The sequence below is a fragment of the Neovison vison genome, chromosome 12, assembly GCF_020171115.1.
Source record: "Neovison vison isolate M4711 chromosome 12, ASM_NN_V1, whole genome shotgun sequence".
In the NCBI taxonomy this organism is placed as follows: Eukaryota; Metazoa; Chordata; class Mammalia; order Carnivora; family Mustelidae; genus Neogale; species Neogale vison.
The window spans coordinates 102,126,092-102,150,267 of record NC_058102.1 but is presented as its reverse complement, the minus strand read 5'-3'; the positions used below and the strand labels follow the sequence as shown (position 1 = coordinate 102,150,267).

At 53.3% G+C, this 24,176-nt stretch overlaps 1 protein-coding gene across 4 annotated transcripts; it reads left to right on the top strand.

The window, feature by feature from the left end:
- Window positions 1-7,847: 7,847 nt before the first annotated feature.
- On the top strand, window positions 7,848-24,172 carry PLEKHG6 (pleckstrin homology and RhoGEF domain containing G6). Of its 4 annotated transcripts, none has more exons than XM_044229118.1 (16): window positions 7,848-7,864; window positions 9,669-9,874; window positions 11,109-11,264; window positions 11,781-11,945; window positions 12,269-12,364; window positions 12,650-12,700; window positions 13,090-13,239; window positions 14,153-14,263; window positions 14,420-14,569; window positions 14,771-14,908; window positions 15,201-15,320; window positions 15,714-15,846; window positions 15,964-16,079; window positions 22,185-22,330; window positions 23,046-23,738; window positions 23,943-24,172. In XM_044229118.1, exons 2-16 carry the CDS (start codon window positions 9,737-9,739, stop codon window positions 23,950-23,952), a joined length of 2,373 nt encoding a protein of 790 aa, XP_044085053.1. In that variant the 5' UTR covers window positions 7,848-7,864; window positions 9,669-9,736; the 3' UTR covers window positions 23,953-24,172. The 4 variants fall into 4 exon arrangements, with proteins under 4 accessions (XP_044085053.1, XP_044085052.1, XP_044085055.1 ...); XM_044229117.1 differs by lacking the exon at window positions 7,848-7,864 and adding an exon at window positions 8,151-8,214; XM_044229119.1 differs by lacking the exons at window positions 7,848-7,864; window positions 9,669-9,874 and adding an exon at window positions 10,599-10,770.
- Window positions 24,173-24,176: the final 4 nt, after the last annotated feature.

The following is a 24,176-nucleotide window of genomic DNA, read 5'->3' as shown; positions in this document are numbered from 1 at the left end:
GTCTTACTTTCAAGGAACCTACAGTCTAGCTAAGAAGAGGAGACCACTTTGGAAGGCTTGGTGACAAGAAAAGCAAGACAAATGGTGGGGGGGGGGCAGAAACAATGGGAACCAAAGGTAGGAAAGGGCACTGTGCACTGGAGAAGTGGGGAAGGTCGGGCGGGGGTTCATTTGGGTCTTGCACAAATGTTCAGCATTGACTCGGATGGTGAGTAAGGAGGGACAGATCACTCCAAGTTCTCCTCCCTCCCCCAGGTACTAAAGGGGGGGATAAAAAGAGATGGAATGGGGGACCCAGGAGGAAAGTCAATTTTTTAAAATATTTTATTTATTTACTTATTTGACAGAGATCACAAGGAGGCAGAGAGGCAGGCAGAGAGAGGGAGGAAGCAGGCTTCCCACTGAGCAGAGAACCCGATGCGGGGCTCAATCCCAGGACCCCAAGATCATGACCTGAGCCGAAGGCAGAGGTTTTAACCCACTGAGCTACCCAGGTGCCCCTGAAAGTCAATTTTTAAATCCCCACTGTGTCCTCAGCTCCTGGGTTGCTTGGACAAGCATTCTGTGCCCAGTATGCCAAGGCCAATCCTATTCAATTTGTATACGGGTTTCCTTCCCTCTTTAGAGAATAGCAGGCTCTGAAAAATCTTTGCTTTTACTGAGCAGAAGAGGGGACGGAGCTGCAGGAGGCAGATGAGAATGGATGGCTTTGAAAAGGAAAAAGAATGGAGCTAGGGAGGGAAGGACCAGGCAGAGGGGCTCGAAGGAGACAGAAAGGAGGATGCTAGAGGTCTGAACAGAGGCTATCAGGTGGGATTTTTGGGGGACAGAGAATGACATGCAATGAGGCTTCTTTTTAAGAAATGTTTCTGTGTGGTAAGCCGCAAGACCCTGTGACCTAGGTCAACAGCCGTTAGCAAAGACCAGTGTTGCTTCTCAAGGCTTCGGGAGTTGGATTTCTGTTTCTTTGAATACTGAGATGACCTTGAGAGTTGAAACAAGACACTTGGTGTTCCTTGGTTTTCTTGTGATATGGCAAACTACACACAGCCACCCATTTATTTTCCCATAGGATAATGGTAAAAGGTGCAGGCTTTGGAGTGAGACAAATAGGAGTTCAAATTTTGGCTTTTCTTCCTGCTGACTCAGCCACCTGAAGCATGTCAGGTAACTGCTCTGAGCCTATTTCCTCATTTGTTCTAGGAGGGTAATATCTGACTCAGAACTTTGGGGAGGATTAAATGAAATGAAACCTGTGAAGTGTTTAATTATGCCTGCACATAGTAACTGCTTTATTAAAATATTAGCTGTGATTATCATAATGATCCCAAAATTTAATATTATTATCCTCATTTCACATATAAGAATGGAGACATAGAGAAGTCAATTCCTTTTGCCCCAGAAGTCCTTGAGAAGGGCTTGCCTTTGAACAAAGACACGCGGAACAAGGAGCCAGAAAGAGTGTGTAAGGCCATGACTGAAGGTCAGTCAGGCAGGTTGAAAGGATTAAGGCAAAACTAGGGTGGAAACCAATGTACAAAGGAAGGAAGGTCAGAGGAAGACATGTGTCCTAAATGCTCACAGAGGTTTCTTGTTTGGAGGTTAGGGGTTGGACCAACTCCCAGCTCTAGAGCTCTGTTAGATGTGGGGATGAGATCCCAGTTGTGCCGCCACATGCTAGTTTTGTGACCTTAGCCAAGTTACTTTACCTCCAAGACTCAGCCTTGCTCTATCAAATGGGATGATACCAGTTGTACCTGTTTGCTTTAGAGTGTAGCAAGAGAATGTTGGTTAATCTACACGGGGCATCCAATACCATGCCTGGCGTACAGACCAAGGTGCCTCAGCCTTGGGTGTCTGTACACGTGAACCCAAACTGAGAACCAGGGTCTCTGAAGGATGGTCTCTAAAATGACCCAGACTGTGGTTCAATGATCTGGAAAGGGGTTCATGCTACAGAGAAGGCCAGATTCAGGCGTTTGAGGAAATTATCTTAAGTTTGAGCTGGAGGCATTTGGGTCAGAGATGAGAAAGAACTTCCTGAAAATCAGGGTTGTCCAATTAAATTAGAAATAATGGTTAGGACTGTGGTGCTGGCATCCACTCAAAGGATAAAATACCCGCCCATCTTCCTGGACTGGGCAAGATGTGTCATAATGAGATGGGAAGAGACAGTCAGCTGTCCTGGACAAATGAGCCTCAAAATACACATGCCATGAGCAAGGGCTGGCGACAATCCTCGACTAAGTAACAAGGGCCACAGAGCTAGAAGTTGACCATGGCAGGGAGCCAAGCTCTTCTAACTTGGAGAACATCTGCAAAGACCCACTGAAGCCTTAAACTTCACAATTACAAGTACTTTTGAGTTAACCTCAGGCTGAAGAGGTGGGGAACCATGGTCAGCATAGACCTGAGGGAGGAAATCAAATGACTCCTCAGGAGGAAAGGGGCTTGAAGGAAGTGAGCATGCCCTTACTAATCAAAACCACTTGAACAAAAGCACAGACCCTGGGAGCAGCATTGTGGAAAGTTATCAGGTAGAGGCCAGGGCTGTCTGCCAAGGTCATTAGCCAGTGTTCTTGCCTGAGGAGGCATGTTGGTTTGCAAGACCGCATGGGTCCATTCAAGTGGGAAAGGGTAGGGCTTGGGGGCGTGCCCACTCCTGGCCCCAGAAACCAAGTCATAGCCTTTCCAGGGGATGCCACTAGGGGAGACCATACCCCTCAAGTGCAATGGAGCAAAGATAGGAAGCTGGGAAATAAAACATTGTTAGATATTAATCACTTTTGATACATTTTTGTCATTATTTTAAATTTTTTTTTAAGATTTTATTTATTTATTTAGGGGCGCCTAGGTGGCTCAGTTGGTTGAGAGGCTGCCTTCGGCTCAGGTCATGATTCCAAGGTCCGGGGATCAAGCACTGCATTGGGCTCCCTGCTCAGTGGGGAGTCTGCTTCTCCTTCTCCTTCTGCCTGCCGTTCTGCCTACTTGTGCTCTCTATCTATCTGTCAAATAAATAAATAAAGTCTTTTTTTTTTAAAGTTTTATTTATTTATTTGAGAGCAAGAGAAGGCACGCACACTCAAGAGGCAGAGAGGGGGTGGGACAGGGACAAGCAGACTCCGCCCTGAGGAGGGAGCCCAACCCAGGGCTTGATCTCACCACCCTGAGTTCATGACCTGAGCCAAAATCAGAGTCAGATGCTTAATCGACTGAGCCACCCAGGCGCCCCTCTTTCATTCTTGAAGCCTCAGCTGCCTAGGAGGAGAGAGGAATCAGGGACATTCCCACAGGTGGGAATGTCATCACCTTAGCATTACCTGCTAAGGAATCTGCTTGGAATCCTGAACCACGAAGCCCTATTGGTCTGGCTGAGTCCACAGGCCCCTCTGGGGACTGATCATGTCAAGAGGAGGAGGGAGCCCCGTGAGAACACCAGCCCGGATGTTCAGACACTGGATTCCAAGGTCTGCTCTAGAAAATCTCAAGAAGCTAAATCTACCCTTGGAGTCCTCAGCTCTTCTGCTCACTGTCCTCCCTCAGCTCCCTTGAAAGGCAAAGGCCCCAGGCTCTCCCAGTGCTCCAGTCTTGGCTTCATGGAAGTAAAGATCTGATGGACTAACAGAAGGTGGAGGGAGTCCTGCCTCCTCACATGGCGAGTGTCGCTAAGCCATCTTAGCGCCCCTTCTTCTGAGCCTTCATCATCCACAGAATCCTCCTTGCCATAATATTCTAGGGAAACCGGTACTAATTCATCAGCAGTGATGTGCAAGGTAAAACTTACACGGTGTGTTCATCCTAACAGGTCAGAATCCTTTAGCAGGAGCACCAAGGAAATGTTGAAACTCTATAATGAAGCAGGAATGCCAAATTAAAGTTAGGGAAGACTCCAAGATATTTAAAAAACAAAGGTGGTTCCTTTGAGCCAGGACAGAGAGATGACAGAATAGGCAAGCCTACCCACAAGTCGACTCTATCTGGATCAATACAGTTCAACACCACAGACACTGGTTGGGCCAGTCCTAGGCCAGGCCTCATGCTGGGGGCTGGTTGTCTTCAAGGGGCTTGGAGTCTAGTGAGGGACATGGACATATGGAATAGCAACAGTATTGGGCAGGATAAGAGCAGTGTCTTAAAAAAAAAAAAAGATTTTATTTTATTCATTTGACAGCGAGAGAGACAAGGAGAGAGGGAACACAAGCAGTAGAAGCAGGAGAGGGAGAAGCAGACTCCCCATGGAGCAGGGAGCCCAATACGGGGCTCAATCCCAGGACTCTGGGATCACAACCTGAGCAGAAGGCAGATGCCAATGACTAAGCCACCCAGGTGCCCTGAGAGCGGTATCTTTTAAAGAAACATAGCAGGGATGTCTGGGTGGCTCAGATGGTTAAGCGTCTGCCTTCGGCTCAAGTTGTGATCCCAGCGTCCTCAGAACGAGTCCCACTTCAGACTCCCTGCTCAGCGGGGAGCCTGCTTCTCCCTCTCCCACTCCCCCTGCTTGTGCTTTCTCTCTCTGTCAAATACATAAAAATCTTAAAAAAAAAAATAAAAAGAAAGAAAAAAAGAAAGGAAGGAAGGAAGGAAGGACGAAGGAAGAAAAGAAAGAAACACAGAGGCCAAAGCAGAGAGCCTTGAAAGCAGGGAGGAACGTGGTCTTGAAAGCAGGGAGGAACGTGGTCCCGTTGGTTGGGGAACCAGCAGGAAATGGTTCATGAAGCAAACAGCTAGTGGGAAGGACCCTGAAGGGGGCAGAGATGGAGACGGGAGGACAAAGGGCCAAGAACATTGTGCCAGCTGAGAGGAAGGGCTTGAGCAAAGGCATGGAATCAGGGCCACTAAGGCAGACTCAGAGACTGGGGACATGTCCAGGGATAGAGTAGGGAAGTAGCAAGGAAAAGGCAGGAAGTGTCATTGGGGTCATATTGAGGAGGTCCTTGAATGCCAGGAAGAGGGTTCGTCCTCCCAAGCCACAGCCCAGAGATCGGCTGCTTGGAGGGTACGAGGTCCCCAGGAAGCCTCCACAGCTGACTTTCAGGAGGTCTTTGGGAAAGCCTGCCCATTCCCCCTTGCCTTTTAAACACGCTCCTCCACGTGTCAGGGTCTTTGTTCACACTGTTGCCTCTTCCAGAAATACCCTTTCCTCCTCCTTGGCGCAGCAAACTCCTACTCATCCTTAAAGTCCCAGCTCAAAGTTCACCTCCTCTATGAAGCTCCCCTGGCTGCTTTATGTCGCTGTCAGTCCCTCCAAAGTGCTCCCGTACATAACTCTTGGCTCGTTCCTTTTATGTATGACTTGTACATCAGTGTTCTGTTCACCATCTGTCTGTCTCTACACTTGTCTGTGGCCTCCTGGAGGCCAGGAACTGTCTCTTATCCTAGGAAGAGGACTATTCCTCATACTGGGAATCTTTGTTCTATACATTCCTCGTACCTTCTGGTGTGGATGAACACTGTCAGTAAGTGTGGAAGGCGCAGAGTGAGGGGGGCAGAAGGAAAGCAGCAAAGGGAAGGAGGGCATCAGTTCTGGTCTGTGCCCAGTGGCCTGGCCTCCTGGTGATAAGCTTCCTCACGTGCCCTGGTGCCTCCCAGCTCGAGCCCTCAGGTTCCTTCCTCTTCCTGACCCTGGGCCAAGGAGGATGCCCCTGCTAGCACCTCATTAACCCGGATGGCCTCCGCCCTTCCCTGAGAGGTGCCGGCCAGGCAGAGCTCTGGGCTCAAGTGAGTCTCCCTGTGAGGGAAGGGAGGAGGAACATGGAGCCCCAGAAAATCACCCTCACGCTCTGGATCCACAAAGCTCTGATCTTGGACAGACAGACCCTTTCTCATCAGCTGTGGTGTGGAGCTGGGGCATCCCTTGATGAAGGCTTTCCATGCTAAGGGTGAAACTCGGGCTCAGAGAAGGAATAGGACTCAAGCCAGAGGTAGGAGGAAAGCCCGGGCCGGCCAGGAAGAAAAACAATCATCCAGGTGCCCCTATCTGGGCCAAGGGCCAGGTGCTCCCCAGGGCCCCAGAGTAGAGGCCGACACTCCAACCCTCTGGCTCTCTGGGTTTCATTCAGCTGCCTGCCACTGAGGTGGGTTTCATTCCACCTCAGTCTGTCTGAAGGCAGCTCTCCACAGCAGAGTCAGGGCTCTGGGAAAACAGAGGTTGTGAGGGCAAGGATCTGACAAAGCCAGAAAAGAAGGACTAGAAGCCAGGAGTTCCACCTCTTGACCCACAGCTTGCACCCAGCCACACCTCCCACTTTTAGACTCCAGCTTTCCCTGGGAACTTCTCCTCCCAAAGAGGGCGAAGACAGGCCCTGAGGCAGTGTCGGGCAGAGATTGGATCTCAGACTAGAGGGAAGTGAAAGGGTTAACTCTCTGTGTGTCCACTGGGCCAGTCCAGCCAGCTCGCCCAGAGCGCTATAAGTCCAGGCCTGTCTCTGGTGTTCTCTCAATCTCCCTTCCCCACTTACTCCTCCTTCCCCCTTCTTCTGACTTTGGGAACAGAAGCTAGGGGCCCTTTGGCACCAGCTCTCTCTGGGGTGTCATTTAATACTGCCTGTAATCACCATCTCCTGGTTTATTACCTCTCTCTCTCTCATGGCTACTCTTGTCACCCCTAAATTTATCTCTCTCTCTCACACACACACACATAGACACACACGAGCTGGGAATGGAAGAGAAAAGGGCTTCTCTTCAGTACAGTTCTGCCCTACTCGAATCCTCTCTGGGAAACCAATGCTGGTCAACCCAGAGGCGGGAAGCAAGAGGTAGGATACAGGAAGCTGGAGGAACTCTTCTGAAACAATGGAGCAATCACATAACAGCAAGCTCAGAAAAAAAGAGGATTTGGGAGGGCAAATAGGAGGAGGGCGGAGGAAATCGGAAACCATCCCATGGTTTTAGGAGGAGAATTAGGTGGAGGAAGTTAGAAATCATCCCATAAACATTCCTCTCCCAAACAAAACGGAGTCATCAGAGTCCACATGAGGACTAGAATCCAATCGTTTATGGATTTAAGCTGGCAGACAGGAGAGGAGCATGGAGGACCCTTTCCCTAGTGCTACAATGAGATTATGCTTTTGAAAGTGCTTCATAAATTCCCGAATGCTCTACAAATGGAAGGAGGCCTATGGGACACTGCATGGCTGGCTGTGGCAGGAAGACCACAGGGCAGGGGGAGGTGCTGGGGCTCACCCCCCCCCCGGCCCCCTTCCCCACCCCACCACAGACTCTTTGGTTTCTTGATTGTAAGATCACAATGAGCCTGCACCGTGGACACTTCTGATCACCAATACCCAGCACTCCTGTCAGGCGGTGTGGGCCGGCCATGAGGTGGGAATGTGAGAATGTGGTCCTTTCATACAGCGCCCCGCCAGTGCCCTTCCTGGAAGGCCTCTATGTCAGCAGCCCCAGCCGGGACTGGGATGACACCCTCACTGGGGTGGAGCCTGGGACATGCCTGTTGGCCAGTGAAGGGTCCTCCCACCCCCAGTCTCAGGTAGTGGGAGAAGCATTGGGTCAGGTCTTTGCCTGGTACCATCCCTGGAGCAAAGGCAAAGTCCAGACATAGCCTTCCACCCGTGACCAGGGCAGGCATGTGAGAGATAAGGGTCACACTTTGGACTCAGCCCAGAATGGGCACGAGGGGGCACAGGAGCCTCACTCAATGGCAGTCCCACTCCCCTAGAGCTGGCCACTCACTGCACCTGAAAGCAAGGTGGGCACCAGAGGACTCCGGGTCATTACTCTCGCCGCCTCCTGCGACGCCCAGCTTCGCCTGTGTGCCTCATTACTCTGGTGCCCGGAAGGGGTCTGGCAGCGAGGAGAGAGCGCCAGCGTGGCGCGCGGTTCCCGGGCCGGTGGCTGGCGAGTTCAGGTGCGAAGGAGGGAGGGGAAGAGGAACCCTGCGCAGTGAGCTCTTCTTGCCCGGGGAGCGTGGCGGTTGCGTCACGAGCACCAGACCCTCTGTCCCCAGGGCCACAGGGCGCTCACACGGCACCGCCGGGTCCCGGGCCCGTGGTGAGAGGGCGGCGCCAGCCTGCGTCCCCGCCCCTGTCCCGCCACCTTCCCTCCCGGCCCGGCCCTGCGCTGCCCCGGTCCCACGGGCCGCTCGGTCCCAGACCCAGGCCGGGCAGCGGGGCTGGCATTGCCGCGGGAGCCGTCGGGGACCGGGAGCCCGGCGGGCGGCAGCGAGGGCGGCGGGCACGGGGACACCTGCGGACACAGGTGAGCGGCGGCGGGGCCGGGCGGACGGGGGCGGGGCGGGATGGGGGCTGGAGCCGGTGCGGGCTGCGCGGGCGGCGCGGGGGCGAGAGGCTGAGGCCAGCCGGCGTCCCAGCTCGAAAAGGACCAGGGGCAGGGAGAGGGCAAAGGAGACGGCGGAGGCAGCCCTCGCAGGGAGGATTATTGGGAAGGGGCCGGGTAGACAATGAACTTTTTCCTCTTTCGCTCATAAATCAGAGAAAAGTAAGGGTAGGGCTGAGCAGGGGCCTCAAGCCCATTTGTAGGGGAACAAGCACATGCTTAGGCCTCTGCTCTCCAGGTCCTGCCCACTCAAAGGGTGGGTCCTCTATCCAGGTTTAAGGGGAAGAGATGGAGCCCCTGGCTGGCTCCCAGCTCCATGGAGGTTTCCCAGAGGGCGGGGAAGACCAAACATAGCCTGCTGTCTCTAAGCCCAGCCACCTGATAGCTGTCCTCCCTCCCCTCCCTGTCTGTGGGCAGGAGGGTCCAGGTAAGGGGTGAGCAAACTGTCAGTGAAGAGCCAGACAGTAAATATTTCAGACTTGAAGTCTATAGGGACAGTCTCTGTCTCAACTAGCAAGAAAGCAGTGGTAGACAACTGGAGATGTGTAAATGTGGCTGTGTTCCAAGAACACTTGATTTAGGGGGGCACCTGGGTGGCTCAGTGGGTTAAAGCCTCTGCCTGCGGCTCAGGTCATGATCCCAGGGTCCTGGGATTGAGCCCCACATCCAGCTCTCTGCTCTGCAGGGAGCCTGCTTCCCCCTCTCTCTCTCTACCTGCCTCTCTGCCTACTTGTGATCTCTGTCAAATAAATAAATAAAATCTTTTTAAAAAGAAAGAAAGAAAGAAAACTTGATTTAGGGACCGTGAGATTTGATTTTTATATACTTTCCATGTGTTAGGGAATATTATTCTTTTAATTTTTTTTCCAATTATTTCTTCATGTCAAAAGCATTCTTAGTTTAGGGCTATACAGAAATAGTGGGTAGGTGGTACAGTCTCCAGGGTGCCCCCACCCGAGGGCTTCCCAGCACCTCTTCCCTAGGCCACAGGGAGGGTATGGCTCGGTGCCTGGAAAGGAGGGACATCCAGGAAGCCTGGGGACCCACCTGTGACCCTTGCACCCAGCTGCTCTGAGGACTACAGCATCCTTTGAGGCCAGTGAGGGAGCACATGCCTGATGTGCTTACATGTAAAGGAGGAGGTATAGCTCCATGGGGCTCCCTCCCCAGCATGTGTGGCCATACCCTAGCCCCACCAAGTCACAGGTAGACAGCTATACTCCTGCAGTAAGTGACAAGCCCTTGACTCTTCTTCCCCCACTCCATCATCTTTCCCATCCCCCTCCCTCTGTTGGTCCCCCACCTGGTGCCACCCACTGATCAAGGCTGGCCCTTCCATTCCTTTTTTTTCTTTTTTTTTTTTTTAATCTTTGCAGCCACAGGGGAACCTTTTCTCCTTGACATTGAAGCTATGACCCTTCAGAGGTGACCCAGGAAAGAAGAGATGCAGACTTTTGTTCCTCCAGATGAGTGTCCCTTCCAAGGACTTGTGGCATCCCGCATTGAGACTTACGGGGGCCGTTATCAGGCCTCCAACCAGGGTTCTGCTGACCGTCTCCATTCCCAAGTTGCCTCTGGGCTGGTGAGTCCAGGCTGCCCCAAGAGTGACCTGGGAGGGGCAGGAGGGAGAATAGTGAGGCTTTCACATCTCTCTTGTAGCTTCATGAGGTGGTCTATTCCTGTCCCTCACCCCTACCTTCTTTCCTGGGTTTCGAGGGAGAGCAGGTTAGTGTTGATCCAGGCTCTCAGGACTCCACACCCATCCCAGGCAGATGGGTGAAGCCAGGCCCTTGGAGGAGGTGCTGTTAGACAGGTCTGAGGCCTGGAGTTGGTTGGGGGGGGGTCACGGGGAGCAGGGAGCCTGGCACTTCCCAGACTCCCGCCTCTACTTGGGAGGAGCCTGTGGGTTCCCTGAGGCCCACTCTGTCTGAGTCAGCACTGAAGGAAGAGCAAAGGTTCAGGGTGTCCCTACTCTGCAAGTGGGGAGGGGTGTGGGGGCCTGCCTTGGCTTCCCCACAGCTCCACCCGCCTGGCCTGCCTGAAATGCCTTTTCTTAGCCTCCAAGCTGCCCCTGCACCCTGAGTACAGTTCTGTTTCCACTGGGGGTATTCCCTGCCTTCCTGGAATAGGATTTGGCCCTGGGAGAGAGGGAGGACAGCTGGGGACTCTCCCGGGCTGAGGGCCGGAAGGGAGACTAGGAAGTATGTGCTGTTAGGCCACAGGCAGATCAAGGAATGTGACCAGGCCTGCCCAGGAGGAGACTTGTGGCCGTGGTCTCAATCTCTCATAAGGAAGCACAGCCACTCCCAGCTGGAAAGGACACGGGCCGCACGCCCCTGGGGAGGAGGCCACACATGTGTGTGCCCTCATCCCCACATGCGAGGGAAGTCGTTCCCACGCAGGGGGAGCTGGAGGGAGCCAGAATGCTGTCCGCACTGTGCCTTGTGCACGCACGCCCGCAGAACAGGGAGCACACATGTGAGCGGGCGGGCCCTGGGGGAGTATCCACACTGGAGCCCAGGCTTGTAGGTGCCTGTGTTCCTGCTCTAGAGGCCCCCACTTTTGCCCCTAGGCCCTCTAGGGGAGCCAAGTTGGCAGGCCCCTGCCCAGCTCAGCTTGGCCTCCCCGGCAGCAGCTGCTGTGACTCAGAGCAGGAGTGACTCACCCCAGACTGGTTTGAGGGGAGAGGTGAGCCAGCCCCACTTGCAGGGGTAGGGGACACCACCTGCAGTCAAGTCTGGCCCCGCTACCTCTCTGGGACTTCGGGGAGAAGGGAGGCCCCCTAAGAACTTACCCTGCTCTTCCTCCTCCTCCAGGATCCCGGTCGCCGACGCCTCCATGGCTATGTCCCCTTTGCCAAGGGCTCTGGCCAGGTCCGAGGTGTGTCTCCTCTGAAGATGCAAGAACCAGAGCCCGAGAAGAAGTATGGAGGCCCTTTTGGGTCTGGCCCACCACACTCCCCTAAATTCAAGGTAAGAGGTCCCTCTTCTCCTGTCCCCAGGCTCACAGCCTGAGCTGTATGGTCCACAGATGATCAGAGCAGAGACAGTGGCCGGCCCCTGTACAGCACGGGATTCAGTTCTGTGGAGAGACCCTCTCAGGGACACATCTGCAAGCCATGCTGCCTCATAAAAATGTCCGTTTTGTAGGCAAGTGTCAGAATGTTGCCTGAGACCGCAGGTCCCTTGGTCTCCACCTGGAGGTCCCTATGAGGGGTTCTGACTCAGAAGAGCCTAGAAAGTATCTTTCCGGTCAGGGAGCCTCAGTCAGACTCCTCTGTCTGGCACGTTTTTTGCAGGCCAAGTTGCCTCTCTGCCTGTGTTCCAGCAACGCCCTTCTGCCCCCAGGCTTCTGTGTCCCCACTCAGGGACAGTGCTACCTCCCATTCCCAGACACACACACGCACGCACGCACGTACCAGCACTCGCAGCCATCCCCAGGCTGGGGGTCTGCGTGCCCAGGATTAATCCCCTTTTTGGCTCCCCCAGGAAGTCAGCAAGGCCCGCCAGCTGGAGATGAGGCTGCATACATTCAGCATGTTTGGGATGCCCCGCCTGCCCCCTGAGGAACGGCGGCACTGGGAGATTGGAGAGGGCAGCGACAGCAGCCTGGTCATTGAGAAGTCCTGGAAGGAGCTGGTGCCTGGGCATAAGGTGGGCCTGGAACACAGAGTCTGTCCCTCCAGTATCATAGATGCCCACAGACAACTCAGATCCGCCCTGGAAGGGGGGGAAAGGCCTTGGGAAGTAGGGTCACGTGGGGAAAACATTTGGAGACATCTTGCTGTAGGTTCTACTCCTGGGTCTGCCACTTACTAGTGACACCTTGATGGAGAAAGGAAGCCTCTCTGGGCCTCAGTGGCTTCATCTGTAAAATGGGGATAAAACCACCTACACACTTGAGGATTAAAAGGTCATCATCTGTGAGGTAGATCTAGTAGCATTCCCTAACTGAACCAGTGCTGTCCCCACCCCAGGAGATGAGCCGAGAGCTTTGCCACCAACAGGAAGCGCTTTGGGAGCTGCTGACCACCGAGCTGATCTATGTGCGGAAGCTCAAGATCATGACCAATGTGAGTTGCTCCCGTCCCCGGCCCAGGCAACACCTCAGCCATCCACCCATCTCCCTTACATGGCCCCCACTCCCCCAGGCCAGGAAGGGAGGGCCATGGAGAGGGGCGGAGGGAAGGCGGGGACACGTAACCAGGAGATCCCTCCCCCGCCATTGGAGACCTGCTGGGGATCTCGGGAATCAGGTTAGCAGTGGTGAAACTGGGATGGGGCTACATTGAAGGGCTAGGTTGGGGTCCCCAGAGGAGAAGTCAGGTGCCTACACCCTTGGCTTTCCCTGCCTCCAGCTCCTGACCGCCGGCCTGCTGAATCTGCAGCGAGTGGGACTACTGACCGAGGTGAGTGGGCACTCGGGAGGACCTGGCCACATCCCAAGCTCTGAGGCCACAGAATGGGGGTGGGCTCCCAGAAAGCCCCCCAGGCTGCTCTGTCTGGATTCCCCATGGCCTCATTTTCCAGGACACTCCCTGCCCTCCTACTCTCCTTCCTGCTCTAGACCCCAAGCAGCCTGGCCTCTGCTCTTTTCCAGGACTCAGCAGAGCTCAGCCCAAGTGCCAGAGGAGTAGAAGGGAAAACCCTAGCCCCTTAGATCTCTCAGCTCCCCTGCAGGTTTCATCCTGAGCCCACCCTCCACCAGCCAAGCTTACAGGTCCTTGCCTGTCGGTGGCCAGAGCTGTCTGACGGTGACCTGCCAAGGCTTGTGGCTGAGTTCTGCTCCCTCCTCCAGGTATCAGCTGAGATCCTCTTTGGAAATGTCCCCAGCCTGATTCGAGCCCACAAGAGCTTTTGGGAGGAGGTGCTGGGGCCCACCCTGAGGGAGACTCGAGCCTCAGGCCAGCCTCTGGACCCTGTCAGCCTGCAAAATGGCTTCTTGACGGTGAGACATGGCAAAGGGCTACATCTGGCTGGGGCAGGCCTGGGAGGGCCCAGAGAGGTCCTGCCTGCAGGGTATGCCTCTGTCACTTGAATTCTTCTGTGGCTTGAAGGGGGTCTGAGAGCACAGCCCCCACCCCAGAATATCTCCTCACTTCCTGCCCTTCATTCCACAGGTATGACCTCTGTCCCAAAAGTTCTTTGGTGTTTGGGTGACTCTGTCGAAATGAAATGCAGCTATCTCAGGGAAGGGTTATACTTGATCTCTTAACTACAGAATCTTACTTCTTGGCCAGAGATGCATTGCCAAACAGCTGGGAGAAGAATGGGGTCTAAGCAAGGCATCTTCTGGGTAAATGAAGGAGGGGCCGTAAAAGGCCCCAGATCACCCAGATCATAGAGAAATGGGACAAGAGAAAGCAAGAGGCCTGGGGTCAGACTTTCTTCCACAATTTTACCTGACCAGGAAGAGGTCTGGGCCTTGCAGAGCCAGAATGGGGTACAGAGGTTGGGGGGAGCACTCATCTCCTGGGAACAAGCCCAGGAACAGGTCTTCTGGGCAAGACTCAGGTCACTAGCCACCACCTGTGTGAAACAGGACCTGCAGAGTCCTGCAAACATTCCAGCTGAATTATTGATGGTGGGAGAGTACGTCCAGAGCGGCAGGGTAGGTCAGGGGCTGTGCACGGGGCCTGAAAGAGTAGCAGTGGGTCTGCCTCTGGGGACCTCATCTTCTCCCTGGACTCCAGAGAAAGGGACTGGCAGTCACAGGTAGGGGAAAGCACCATGGGGGTTAGGGATTGGCGAGAGCTAGACTAAGGGTCAATGAGAGGCTCTCCCTCGTGCTCCCCGTGCTCTGCAGCTGGAGGCCAGATTTCATGACCTTTTTCCCCCTGCCTGCCCATATCTCTTCTTAGTTCAGCCAGCGGTTCCAGCCCTATGTCCAATACTGCCTGCAAGTGAAGCAGACCATGGCTTACGCCCGGGAGCAGCAAGACAATAATCCTCTCTTCCATGCCTTTGTGCAGGTGGGAGAGGGGGTGCTGGGAAGGGGGCTGGGGCGGACCCTAGACCTCCAGGTCATCCCTGAATTCCAGCTGGGTCTGAGGCCGAGGCTATCACTGGAATGGAGCAGCAGGGGGCTTGCAGACTCCTGACCGTCCCCTGTCCTCCTCTGCTGGCAGTGGTGTGAGAAGCACAAGCTCGCGGGGAGACAGATGCTGGGGGACCTGCTCATCAAGCCCCACCAGCGGGTCACCAAGTACCCACTGCTGCTCCAGGCTGTGCTTAAGAGGAGTCCTGAGGCACACGTCCAAGAAGCACTGAGCGCCATGGTAGGTGGCCTGGCAGTGCCATGCCCTCGGGAGCTGGGAACTGGCATGTGGGAACTGATTTCCTGGAACTCTCAGGGGTCTCTTTCTTCATATGTATGTGGCCGCGTGGCACTGACGCCGCCCGTGCTGTCACTGACTGGGGGAGACGTACAGGGGGAGGGGCTGAGCTCTTCCTCCTTCCACACCCCACCCATCACGTAGATTGCCGCTGTGGAGTCATTCCTGCGACACATCAACCAACTCGTCCACCGGAGCGAAGAGCAGGAGAGCCTAGTGGCTGCAGCCCGACGCATCGGGCCCTACGACGTGCTGGAGCCGTCCAGCGAGGAAGTGCAGAAGGTGAGGGAGGGCAGAGGCAAGGAGGCACAGAACAAGCAAGGTCCCCAGGGAAACAGAAGAAGCAGAGGCCTGGCGGAGAAGGGGCAGAGGGGCCACAGAGGGGCCGTGCACATCACTCCTCCCACATGAGGAGTTCCAGAGAGTGAGAAGGAAGTACTCGATGCTTCTTCTCCCTCCAAGAGGGCAAGGATGAGAAGGGAAGGTGCCAGTGACAGAACAAAGAACCACCATGGCTGGGAGGGGGAGGCAGCCCTGCCCAGCCCCACGATCCTCCCCACCCCATGTCCCTCAGAACCTGCGTCCGTTCTGCACCCTGGACCTGACGTCCCCCATGCTGGGGGTTGCTTCTGAGTACATCAGGCAGCTGCTGCTGGAGGGACCCGTGCGAGTGAAGGAGGGGCGAGAAGGGAAGGTGAGGGGCTATGGGGAAGCTCGGAGAAGGTGGGACGGAGATCGCAGAGAAGGGAGGGATGCTGGGAGACTGAATAAGAGTCAGGAAAGCTGGAAATGGCAAAGAGATGTGTTCGTGTATCTGTGTCTGTCTCTGTGTGTGTTGGGAGGAGGACATGGCATGGTGAAGCTCTGGTTGTTTGTATGCCCCTGAGTCAGCCACGTTCCCAGCCTATAAAGTGAGAGACGGGACCAAAGTGACACCCCTTCCAGCTCTAGCGCTCCACAGTTGTGCACTTGTCCCCCGTGCACATGTGCACCCATGCACGCACACAACGCGGGGCCTGATCCATGTCCCACTCTCTTCCCCTGCTCCAGCTGACCCTGTCTCTTTCTTCTACGCATGGCTTCCCAGCTGGACGTGTACCTCTTCCTCTTCTCTGACATGCTCCTAGTGACCAAGCCCCAACGCAAGCTCAACAAAGCCAAGGTCATCCGCCCCCCACTCATGCTGGAGAAGCTTGTGTGCCGACCACTACGGGACCCTAGTATGTCTCTTCTTTGGGGACCTTTTCCTTCTCCTTTCCTCTTGGCAAGGGGAAGGAGCAGTCAGGATGGGCATCAAATAAGGTCTAGCCCTTGAGCAGACCTTCTCCTCCGCCCAGACAGCTTCCTGGTGATCCATCTCACTGAATTCCACTGTGTCTCCAGTGCCCTCATTGTGCAGTGTCCCAGTGCTACAGACCGTGCCCAGTGGCTAGAGAAGACCCAGCAGGCCCAGGTATGTGAAAGCCAGAAGTGGGGAGGGGTGGAGGGGTCCTCAGAGGTCAGAGATGGGAATGCAAGAGGGAAGGAGGAAGAGAAAGAGGCTGGGATGGATGCGGGTTCAGTCCGGTTCGGCCCCTCGGGAGGGAGACATAGCCTTGACCATCCACAAGAGCAGGAAAGAAAGCCTTTGGCCAGCGACTGTACCAGTCACTGGGAGAGCCCAAGACAGCGTCCCCTAAAGGTCTTTACACCCCAAAACAATGATGTTCGGAACTTCGTCTTCCATTTGACACCAGTGGAGCCCTTGCTAGGTGCAGGCACTGGCTGGGTGCTAGGGACTCAGAAAAGAATAAAGCATCATCCTGCCCCTAAGGGAACATGGCCGGCAGCCTAGCTAGACAGATTAGTATACAAATAATGGAAACATGTATGCAGAATGGAACTGTGGCCGAGGAGGGAGTAATTGTTCTGTCTGGTGGGTTGGTTGGGAAAGAAACAGCGCAGAGGTCAGATACTGTGACGACAGAGGGGTGATGGTCTCATCACCATTTGTGGGGATATCTAGGAGTTTGTAGGGGAACAAGGATGGGAAAGAAGGGTATTCCAAATGGAGAAGCAGAATATGCTGATGTGGAAAACATGAAACACCATGTGTGTGGAGAGAACCACTGGCCTAGGAGTTCATACTACCAGGATATGAAGTCCAAGGGCAGGTGTAGTGGCAGAGAGGCTGGGAGGTAGGTACTACCAGATCGTGCCTACTACTGGATGCTATGCTAAGGAAGTTGAACTTTGTCCTACTAGAGATGACAAGGAGCAAGTGAAGGTATTTAACAGGGCAGATTCATGTGATAAAAGCTAGAGGAATTCAAAAGATCCAAATGGAGCTGTACCAGTTACCACAAACTTAATGGCTTAAAGCAGCAGAAGCTTATTCTCTCACAGTTGTGGAAGCCAGAATTCAGACCTCAAAGTGTCCACAAGCCCACTTGTTTCCCCTTCAAGACGCTAGGGGAGAATCCTTCGGTGGCTTCAAGTGTTCCTTAGCTTCTGTCCATGTCACTCCAGTCTCTGCCACTGTCTTCTTGTGGACTTCCTCTCTGTACGTCTCTGTGTCCAAATCTCCCACTCCTGTCTCTTACACAGACTCCAGTCTACCCTAAAGCCAGGATGATCTCATCATGAGATCCTTAACTGAAGATCTTGGCACATCTGCAAAGACCCTTTTTCCAAATAAGCATAGAACCTTCCAAATAGGTTCTAGGGGTGAGGACCTAGACGTATCTTTCTGGGGCCACTATTCAACCCACCACTGGAGCAGAATGGCCAGAGAGTAAAGATTTAAATTGGCCTTTTAAGTCTAGGGAAGACCGTGAGCAGAACGTCAAGGGAGCAGTTGGGTTGGATTATTTTGGGGACAGTGACCATGTCTGTCTAAGTCTGGAGCAAAGGATTTGTGTGAGCAAGTGATGAGAAGGCCAGTTTCTACAGGACTCCCAAGAGTTACAGAAGAGTGTAGACAGGACAAGGTTGAATTGAGTGGGTTGACAAGACAGCCACCATAGATTCTTGAGCAAGAAATTGCCATGGTGAAACCCTTGTGTTCGTCTTGAATTGACAGCTGGCAGGGTGATAGGTGGGCTGGAGGAGGAAGAGATTGGTGGCAGGAGATTTACTGTACTAGTTTTGGTGTGAAATACAGAGGTTTAGTGCCATGTTCTTAGGAACATGTTGCAAAAAGGGGTGAAAAATGTGTAGGGGATGGGGGTAGAGAAAGGAACTACCTCTTCTAGCTAGGTGATCTTGGGTGAATTATGTGCCCACCCCACCCCCCACAAGCTTCCATGTCTTCACCTGCAGTTGACTTAAATAATAACAGTCCTTGCCTCATGGGGAAGAGTCAAAGAAGTCATTCTGATTAAGCAGGCAGCCTACTACCCAGCCCTAGGTAAACGCTCCTGATGCAGGTCATAGGTTAGAAAGGACAAAGCATGACTTCCTTCCCAAAGTTCCCATTTGAAAGATTGCTTTGGCAATGGAACCCCGGAGTGAAATGAAATCTTAACAAAAAGAGAAACCTGTTGGGTTAGTTGTTGCTTCCTGGGAGGGGTGAGTCGAGGGTACTGTCCAGTTTTAAGCAGAAGCACTTTGAAAAGGATGTAGTGGGGGGTAGCCAAGTGGAGATATCTTAGGGGCTTTGGAAAGGATAGAAACACAGCCCTGAGGTTCAAGTGGGGACAAAGGATGAACTATGAAAGTTGCTAAGAGAATAAATCTTAAGATCTCTTACCACAAGAGAAAAAAAATTTTTGTGTGAAGTATATAGTGACAGATATTAATGAGACTTACTGAGGTGATTATTTTGTAATATATACAAATATTGGATCATTATTCTGTATACCCAAACCTAATATAATGTTATATGTCAATTATATCTCAGTTACCAAAAAAGGGGACATTTTGAACTATTTCTAAAGAAATTTGGACTATTTCTAAAGAACGCAACTTCATTATTTTTACAGTTTAGTCAAATTAGTGGTTCTCATAGTGCTTGCTTTAATGAATAGATAATAATGATTTGTCATTGGCACTTTAGGTCATTAGGGCTTCTGGAACTTGTGAAAATAGTTTTGTTCTTTAAACAATTTTAAGCATCCTTCCTGCTGTCTTATCTATAATACCGTACCATCATGAGGAGAGCTTATTTAAAAGAAGGAAATTTGGAGCTTAGTCTCTGTTTAAATAGTATATTGAAAACTATGAATTAGGAGAGTAAAAAATAAATATGAGGATTTTGCCATTAAAAAAAGAAAGAAAGAAGAATGAAAGACAGGGCTTCAAGATCTTGTGTCTTTCAGCCCTGCAGGACTGCTGCTTCCTTGACTACCTAAACAAGCCACAGAACTCCCCAGGCAGCAGGTGGGGGGCCCTTACTGGAGCCCGTTTCCTTCACCACCCCACTGTCAGAACTTTCTCTTCTTCCTTGGGTTCCCGGTCCCAAGATGACACATACCCACCCCACCCCCAGGGGACCCCTAAAACGATTAGGATTTTATTCCAACCAATTCACCTTCAGAAGTCTCACTCCTGGTTAACAGGGGAAAGGAGGTCACTTCTTTTTTTTTTTTTTTTAAGATTTTATTTATTTATTTGAAAGACAGAGTAGACAGAGAGGCAGGCAGAGAGAGAGAGATAGAGGGAAGCAGGCTCCCTGCTGAGCAGAGAGCCCTATGCGGGGCTCAATCCCAGGACCCTGAGATCGTGACCTGAGCCGAAGGCAGCGGCTTAACCCACTGAGCCACCCAGGCGCCCCAAAAGGGGGTCACTTCTGATACATAACCAGGCAGCGCACAAGCTCCTGGCCTCGTTTAGCAAAGCAAAGGACAAAGAAACTGAAATTAGTGTGTCCTGCTGTTGTCTCACACAGAATTCTTAAAGAAAGCTGCTCTCTATTGCCACCAGTCTTTGTAAACTGATGAGGGCTGTAGAACGTCTGTGGGGCCCCTAGATAGAGCAACTGCCCAGGGATGGCTCTACTGCTTTCTCCCCTCACAGAAATGTAGGTGCAGCTTTATTCCCACAGGTCTAGCCTGGAGAGCCCAAGCTTTTAGGAAAAAATGAACTTCTCCAGGGAAGACAGACTAAATCCTGAGAAAGGTCCACGCTTAGGGTCTGAGAAGTGGAAAAAGGAACCAGTGGTGGGAACAAAAAAAAGCCGTCAAGAGACAGAGGTCGAAAAATGGCCGGAGGGAGGCTGAAGCAGGCAGCTGAGGAACTAGCTAGAGCCCAGCTCTCACCTGTTAACTGTTGCTCTCACGGAAGTTACATCGCGTCTCCAACCCCGGTCCCCATCTGGGGAATTGCAGTGATAGTGGGCACCTCTGTGCAGGAGCAATGGGACAATTATTATTGCCGCTTGGCACGAGGCCCAGCACTTAATGGAGCTCCATGAATGTTTGTTATTGTCATCACTAGAAGACAGTGGCGGTCAGTGGCGCCTGGGCAGGGCTGTGTGCTGACTGGGGAAAGGCCTCACAGCGGTTCAGAGTCCGTGGGCACCTTGAGAGATCCGGGCTAGTCCATTTGGGCAGCTCTGGGAGGAGCAGATGAACCTAGGAGCCACCCCAGAGGCAGCAGCGGGAAGAGGCGTTTCCGGTCAAGGCTGTGTTCTCTATCAGAGCAAAGGAAGAAGAATCCTGCTGGGGGGGCCCTCCCTTCCTCTTCTTGGCTTTGTGGAGGGGTCGCATTTTGGCTCAGGAACCAATTTCCTCTTCCCTTCCCAACTTGTCTGTCCTCTTCCCCAAACTGAGAAGATCCTCCCAGGGTTGCTGGGGAGGCTTGGCATGTCCGGGAGGACCTCCAACAGGGGGTTCCTGATGCCTCCCTCGCTGCTTTTTCCTGTGGTCGGGCCAGGGGCACACTGAGTGGAGATGCCTGTATTACCCCACCCCTTCCTTCCAATTCTTTGCTTCCCCACACCATCCCTGTCCTAGACTTCCCAAACACTCTATTGAACTTGGGTTGTGTGGGGCCAAGGGCACAGCATTTCAGCCGACCAACAGGCTGCTCCAGCTCCACCCTGGCCCCAAGAACGACTCCGCCCACCGTCCTTATTTCTTGTTCCATCCCACACTGGAGAGGAGGGAGGAGATCATAGAACGTGGCCCTGATACGCCGGTTTCCTACCCCCAGGCACCATCATCCCTAGCTCTGGCCAACTCTCTAGTCTTTTGAGACTGCTAAGAATCTTTGCACTGCTTTGTCACTCATGAGACTGAGGGACTGGACACTCAGAGAAAGGAAACTTGCCATATAAACCTGATGCCAGTTTCCTATCCCTGTTCATCCACTTTTCCAACATGTCTCTGTCCTGACCCAGATGCCCGCTGTGTTTCTGGAGAGGCTTTGAGAAGGCCCAAGTGCCCAGGAGTTGCGAGTTCATATACCTCAAGCTGGGGAGATAATCAAAATATTTAACAATCAGTATGGCATGGTCATTATCGAATTAGAGTGGGGCACCTTGGGAGTGAGGGGGTGCCCTAGAGACCCCCCCGCTGTGCCATGTTATCGCTCTAGCCACTGGATCTTGAGGGATGGGGTAGTCCTAGGGAAGGGAGACAGGAGGCTGAGAGAGCAATTATGGAAGTACTCCAATATTTGAACAAGGATATGGCCATTCTAGAGAGTACTGATATCAGAGCTGCCCACAGCTGCCACCAGCACCTCCTTTTTGCCCAGCCTCTGCCTTCAACCTCTCTGCAGGTTCTGCTGCCTTCCCTCCCCCTCCACAAGCAAACATTGTCCTTTAGCAGCTTTCCACCCTTTAAGGCTGCCCTTCAGTGCAGTTGCCAAACCAGGACTCAAAGAGAAGGCCCGGTCCCAGTTCTGCTTCTCTTCCCGTGGGACCTCGAGCAAAGCCTTTGCCTCTCTAGGTCCTGTTTCCTCATCTGTAAAATGGGCTGGTATCCATGCTATCCACCCCGAAGGGTGACGGTGTGTATCAGATTACCGCAGGCCTGTGGAGGGGCCCTGTTAGCCACTTCTCAGATGTCACTACTTGATTCTGAGAGCACCTGTGTGAAAATGTTGGGGGAAGAAGACAGAAAATATAGTGTATCCTCTCTCCATTCCTCTTGCAATGGTCTTGCTTTCATCCCTGAAGGAGAGCAGAGGAGAGAGCCTGACCCTGTCCACCCTGGTGGCAGGAGTAACTCGAGGCCCAGCACCATTCAGGACACTTACATCGCCATCACTGTCTATGAGGGAGGGCTTCCTAAAGGAGGGCACAGACTGGAGAGAGGGCTGGCCAAGGGGACATGAGAAGCAGGAAGAACTGTGCAAGCTGGAAAAGGAGACTTCTGTTCCTCCCACCCACCCTTCCCAGGGCCAGCTCGGGAGATCAGATCCTGACTCCATCCCACTGTCTTTTGCTTTGTGACCTTGAAAGTTACTTATTCTGTTTTTCTGTAATAAATTAGGAGGAATAAAGAGTATCTGCCTCATAGGCTTCGTAATATATTCAGAATCTGTGAGGATTAAATGAAATAATGTCTGTAGCACACTTAGCACCAGTCTGGCATACAGCAAGTCTTCATCAATGAAAGTATGGCTATCCCAGGTCACCCTGCAAAAGCTGAAGGCAGAGGAGTATGTCCAACAGAAGAGGGAGCTCCTGGCTCTCTACCGGGACCAGGACCAGGAGTCCCCAGGCACCAGGCCCTCCTCGCCTTCCCTGGAGGGCTCTCAGAGCAGCGCAGAGGGGAGGTAAGACCCACAGGGACCACAGGTCTCTCAAAGTAGGGGGGTTGCGGGGAGGAAGGGAGAGAAGAGAAACCCACGAGGCAGAAAAATGTCAACACAGCTTTCGGGAGCACTGGGAAGAGATTGAGGAACTCGGGCTATGGGTTGGAGCAGAACAGGTTTGGATCAGTCACGCTAAGGACCCCATGGGGCAGCCTCGGGGATGAGTCAGTCTCTGGCTGCCTGGGGGTGGGGTGGGAGGCAGCAAAGGAAACAGACACAAGCAACATGAGCTCCCTGAGAGGAGCAGGCTCCCCAGGCCGGGGATGGAGAGGGAAAGCCAATGTGGATTTGCAGAATGTTCCAGCTGCAGGGATCTGGTGAGTCCAAATCCCCAGAGAGGGTGAGAGGTTCATTCACAGTGACACAACTGTTCAGCAGCGTGGTTAAGGAAAAAAAGACCCATCACTGGGGGATAACCTCAGGGGAGCTCAGGCAGCCTTTGGCAAATACCTGAGCACCTGCTTGGTACGAGGTCCTGACCCAGGTGCTGTGGCTAAAATGCCTTAGGGGAGCTCACAGTCTAGCCAGCAAGATGAGAACATATTCTTATGGTTTAGAGGTGATACCGAAGCAAGTTTGGAGGAGGGGCCATTTCTGGATGGGATGAGACTTCCTGGACTTGAACTTGACCCCTCAGCATGGGATTCTAACCATTTACTATTATGGTTACTTGTAGGACCCCTGAGTTCTCCACCATCATCCCCCACCTGGTAGTGACAGAAGACACAGATGAAGACTCTCCATTGGTTCCAGATGATACCTCAGACTCTGGCTACGGCACCCTGATCCCAGGCTCCGCCAAAGGGCCCTACCATTTGAGCCGACTACGCCCACAGGCCCTTCGGCGTGACCCTCGCCTCATCTTCTCCACCCTGGACCTCCGAGATGTTCCTCTGCGCCCTCAGCCTCCAAACCCCCAAGCTCCCCAACGCCGAAGTGCCCCTGAACTGCCAAGGGAAGTTATCCAAAGAGGAAGCAGCCTTCCTAGGGGCAATCCACCAACCTGGTCGGAGGAAGAAGACGGGACCTCAGTGGGAGGGAATGTGGTAGCGGAAACCTTGCATCGGGCCCAACTTCGGGGAAAGCTCCCCCCATCCCCGACCCACACAGACTCTGCTGGGGAAAGCCCCTGGGAGTCCTCAGGGGATGAGGAAGAGGAGTCCCTCTTCCTGGAAACTGGCTGCACCCCCCACTCCCGTACCCTCCGGGCTGAAGATATGCTCAGAGAGATCCGGGAAGACCTGGCCAGCCAAAGGATCGAGGGCATCCCCGAGCTTGGGAACAGCAGGCCTCGGAAGCTGACCCGGGGCCAACTGCAGAGGATGCGTGGATCCTGCATCGTACAGTTGGACACCCCCATGTCTGTGTCGTAAGTGCCAAAGGGAATGTGGCCTGGGAGGGAGCAAAGAAGGCTGGTATGGAGTGGGAGGGGGTGCCAGAATAGGACCTCAGTGGGGATAGAGTCAGTAGAGGAGGGCAATACCAAGGCGGGGGCCATGGCAAGGAAGGGCACTCAGCCTCACTCTTCACGCCACATCGGACTTGACCCGACTCCCACCTCCTTTCTTTTCAGAGAGGTGTGAGGAACCCTCAGGACTTTCGGCATTTCTCCCAGAGGAAATCTCTCCCCAAGAGTGCTGGTCACCACCCCATCCCTGGACTCTACCTCAAGGACCACACCTCCCACTGAGAAGCCTGGCTCAGGCACTCTGCCTCCCCTGCTCTGAGGGCTTTGGGATCAAGTGCTGTACATTTTTGTACCGTGGACATACCAGAGCCCCACATAAAGTCGTGCATAAAAATGACT